The sequence below is a fragment of the Etheostoma cragini genome, chromosome 3 (genome assembly GCF_013103735.1).
Source record: "Etheostoma cragini isolate CJK2018 chromosome 3, CSU_Ecrag_1.0, whole genome shotgun sequence".
Classification (NCBI taxonomy): Eukaryota; Metazoa; Chordata; class Actinopteri; order Perciformes; family Percidae; genus Etheostoma; species Etheostoma cragini.
Window position 1 is genome coordinate 30,016,966 of NC_048409.1, and position 4,525 is coordinate 30,021,490.

Here is a 4,525-nt window from a genome sequence, read left to right on the forward strand (position 1 = left end):
TCAACTTATATCCATTTCTTATTTTACACTTCTGTCTGCACCTTATTTACATGAATTTATGCCAATTGTGTGAGTGAAATTTGCAGAAATTCTGAATTATGTTGACTAATAGTTGCGATCAAAGGAACAAGTTGTGCATTAAGACCGAATTGGACCCGGGTAAACCATTAAAGTAGTGGTCGTGAATATTTATTTTAGTTTTCTGTTATATTTGGGGAAATTTGGTTAGAAAAAAACATATTTCTGATGTGAACACTTTAAAAACCTCGTGTTGTTCTCGGGTCAAATTTGAGAGGAGCAGAAACAGTGTGAATGTCAGATAGTCTGGCCCAGAATCATATGTAACCCCCCCCCCCCCCCCCTTCCTGGTTTTTATATTTTCCTTTACACATGTAAAAATGCTTTCTACCTCAAATGTATCAGGAAGCATCAAATAAAGTGTTCAATGTTTCTTTGGGTAGAACACCAAACTCCCCCCCTCCCTTACTCTTAATATGTCTCTCCCCTAAAGGCTCATTCTGAGCCAAGAAATATCCTAAAAATGACAAATGCACAAAAAAGACCAGAGACAGTACCTTGAAAAATGGACCCATAGATCATTTCTACGAGCAGTAATAACTTCTCATATTTGTGTTTCACATCAGTGGCCCACTGCCTTCAAAATAATATAAATTGTCATGAATTCATGTCCTCTGTTTGATCTTTAAAAGACATTTTCATTGTATGTTCATCTCACTTCTATTTTCTTATTTATTTTATTATTGCAGTACCCAAAATTTATATTCTCAAGTGCAATATGTATTTAAAAATAATCAATACATGGTGTTTGTGCATTAATGTGCTATGCCACAAAAAATATCGCCATACTATGCTTTTTACATCTCCCCCCTCAGCATTAACAATAATAATACATTTAATATATATAGCACTTGTCAAGGTACCCTAAGACACTTTACAGTAAAGCCCATTAATAGCAAGTGAAAAAGTAAAGAAGCACATAACAGCAGGTGCATTTGATTTATTACAGGTGAAGGCTTGGATAATCTGGATGTGTCCAGGTCAGGTCAGATCCACATGTGTGTGTGTTCCAGAGGTCTGGGCCTGCGATGGGGAAAGGTGAAGTATCATTAGCCCGTCACTCGCAATGCACCTGCCTGCTTCTCACAGATGGCCGTTATTTGTTGTACACACATAATTATCCAAAAAATGTATTCACAGGGGTAACAAACCAGCAAGATGCTCTTACACGTCAGTTTAAGTTTTACCAAAGATAAGACGTTTACATAAGCTACGTATTTTAGACATCTGCAGTCCATACATTAAAGGGTTAAAGAGCGGTTGGCAGGTCAGAATGTATAATGATAAAAGATTTCGCAACATCATGGGTACACTGCTCATATCAAACCTGCTTTGTACAATTTGAAAGAAAAAACCAAAAGAAACATTGATGAGAGAAGCAAGGTGAGGTGTGCAGGTACTGACAGCTTTCTGTCTTGTCTGCTTAGAACCAGAAAAACAAACTTCAAGGATCCTCATGTAGGTGTAGAGGATTAAAAGAAGAGGAATAAAGACTACAAGAGAAGTGTAAGAGAGTCCATAAATGTTGTTCACTCTGGTGTCAGAGCAGGCCAGTTTGACAATGGCATAGTTATCACAGTAAACTGTGTTGATGATGTTCCCACACAGCTGTAAAGAGGAACTTAAAGATACTGTGACTCCAACTCCAACAAATGACAATAACCATGTTAGAGCAATAAGCACGGCAACTTTGGTGGATGTCATACGAGTGTGATATTGCAGAGGATAACAGATAGCAAGATATCTGTCATAAGACATGGTGGTTAAATTATGAAATTGTAAAGTTGCATAAGAGTACAAACAATAAATCTGCAGGAAGCAGAAGGGAGCAGAAACAGTGTGAATGTCCGAGAGGATCTGAACCAGAAGGAATGGAAACAACCCTGTACTACCATACAGTTCATTTACAAACAGGCTGACCAGAAAAAGGTACATAGGTTCATGTAAGCTCCTGTTCACACAGATAACCACAATCAACAACACATTGGCACACACTATGATCACATATAAGGACAAAATCAGCAAGAAATATAAGTATTTAAAACCTCCGGTGTCAAAATAGGAAGAAAGTGTGAAATATGAAACCTGTGTAGAGTTGATCATGGTCCTTCTGTCAAACGGTAAAACTATATGTCACTAGTTAGTTATTTGGACTTAAACACCAAGCACACATGAACATGCATCAGTGTAATAATATGAAACATATTCATTACCATGGAAACAGTCTAAACAAACACCCCCAAATGTACCAGTTAGTTCAACATAATTTTCAGGTTACACATTAGTAATAAAACATGTGTGACATTGTGTATATTTGAGCTTATACCCACTGCAGTCAGACTGAATCCGTCCTAACTGAGCTGAACCTATGTTGCGACGTCTTTTATCCTTTTTAAAAAGGAGGACACCCCCCCCCCCCCCCAGCAGCAGGATGAGCTCATTATGAAAAGGTCCCATTGAAAGATTCTGTTTGTTTCAGATTGTGAAACTGAGTTTATTTTCCTTCAGTGTTCACAAGAAAGTTGGTAAAAGAAAGATAAAGACATCAGAGACAGAAATAAGAAAAGCAGTTTTCATTCAATTAAAATGTATTGCAATTAATCGCAGAATATTGCGATAAGTTCACTGTAGCATGATCTCGTGATCACTGTCTCGAGGTATCGTGGGACCCAACTTCATAACAATTTTGAAGACAGCTGAAGAAGAATAATCATGAAGATAAAAAAAGATTTTCCACCAAAATCTAATATTTTCTTGTCCTTTTATATGTGCTGCTCAGGTGACGTATCACAGCACACGTTGGCGGAGAACTTGGGTACTCTCTGGATTAGGGGTGTCATGATTGTAAAAATCAAAAGTTCTATTTGACTTTTGATTTTAAGTTTATGGTTCGGTTCATTGTTGATTCAAAAGGGTTTTCTAAAAAAAAAATTGGTGAGATCATAATCGATTTGTGAATGGCTTGAGCCAGAGGCTCTAAGGAGAGAACAAATAGTGCAGGACTCAAGGGGCAGCCTTGGCGTGAAGATCTAGAAACTGGAAATAAAGAGGAGGTGTGTCCGGTTATGACTCGGGCTGAGGGGATAGAATACATAACTTCAATCATACCAATGAAACTGTTTCTAAAGAACCATCACCTCTAAGACTGACCATAGAAATGACCACTCAAGCATATTAAAGGCTTTCATTGCTTCAAGAGAGAGAAGTGACATGGGATCTTACCGTCTTCCACCATATCAACAATGTGGAGAAGGCGTCTAACATTATTTGCTGCTAGTCTTGTTTGCTTTGGTCCGAATCAGCTGGTTTGTAAACTTGGAGTAATTTGCCCTCGGTCGGTTTGATTTCACACCTGGGAAAATCAAAGCATACCGAAATGCACCATTAAAAATTGTCCAACAGTATCTACTCCTCTTATTGGTTATACGTTTCTGGGGGCGGGAGCAAGAAAGTAAATACAGGAAAAAAGTCCTGTGTTTTGTGGCAGACTGGTGCATATTATTGTTTCTTCACTGTAATACACAGTTATTGTTTAACAATAAATGCATTTTTTATTGATGATGAGAAAAGCCTCTTGTTGTCAGATAAAATTTGTAGTAAGTAAGTAAACTTAATTTATGAAACACCTTAAAAACTATACTTACAAGGTGCTATTCAGTACAACATAAAGGTAAATAAACAGTTTAAATACAACACAGCAATATTAGAAGCAAACAAAAACAATAAAATTAAAGCTGCAAGCAGCTTTGGATGGACCCTCCCTAATCTGCATGCGTCGGGGTTACTGGCGGACGCCCCTGCTTGCGATGGTGCATTTGCGTGGCACTAAGATGCTGTGAATCACCAATGAAAAGGGAAGTCTTTGATGAGTTCACTGTTACCTCACACAAGAGTCTATGTCCTACAGTTCATTAGCTGTGAAATGGAGCGTGGCTAACGCAAAGGGGGCGGACCATACCATGACCAATTAAAACGCAACTCTTTGCTGATTTAAAATATACCTCACACAATAGTATACATCAAACGGGTCATTACTTAGGAAAAAGTGAATTGCCTTAAAACATCACCAATGAAAAAGTAACTTTTCTGCTGAATTCACACAAAACTGTACCTTAAACATTTCAAATGTTATGGAAAGGGACGTTGCCTAAGTAAGAGCGCGTGGTTTAAGTATAGAGGGCGGCTCATTATTACATGTAGACCACACATTCTAAATTTCATTTAAATCGGATGATGTTTGTCATATAAGTTATATTTGCTGTTTCCAGTTGGTGGCGCTATATCCAAAAGTCCATATTGGCCTGCAGATTTCCTCAGGCCTGGACTGTTGGTGATTGTGGGAAATTTCAAGCAGATACAACTACGCACACTGTAGTTACAGCCACTTTCTCCTTCATCGCTAAACACTTAAAATGGCCGCCGTGCCACGCCAACACCGTTTGACAAA

General features: G+C 38.1%; 1 protein-coding gene across 1 annotated transcript; it reads right to left on the reverse strand.

Moving 5' to 3' along the window:
* Positions 1-1,254: 1,254 nt before the first annotated feature.
* Positions 1,255-2,181, reverse strand: LOC117938788 (olfactory receptor 11A1-like). The gene has a single exon (XM_034863662.1). The coding sequence runs from the start codon at positions 2,179-2,181 to the stop codon at positions 1,255-1,257; it is 927 nt and encodes a 308-aa protein (XP_034719553.1).
* Positions 2,182-4,525: the final 2,344 nt, after the last annotated feature.

Excerpts from the sequence above, each read along its gene's own strand:
- LOC117938788 (XM_034863662.1), bottom strand. The coding sequence starts at position 2,181 with ATGATCAACTCTACACAGGTTTCATATTTCACACTTTCTTCCTATTTT.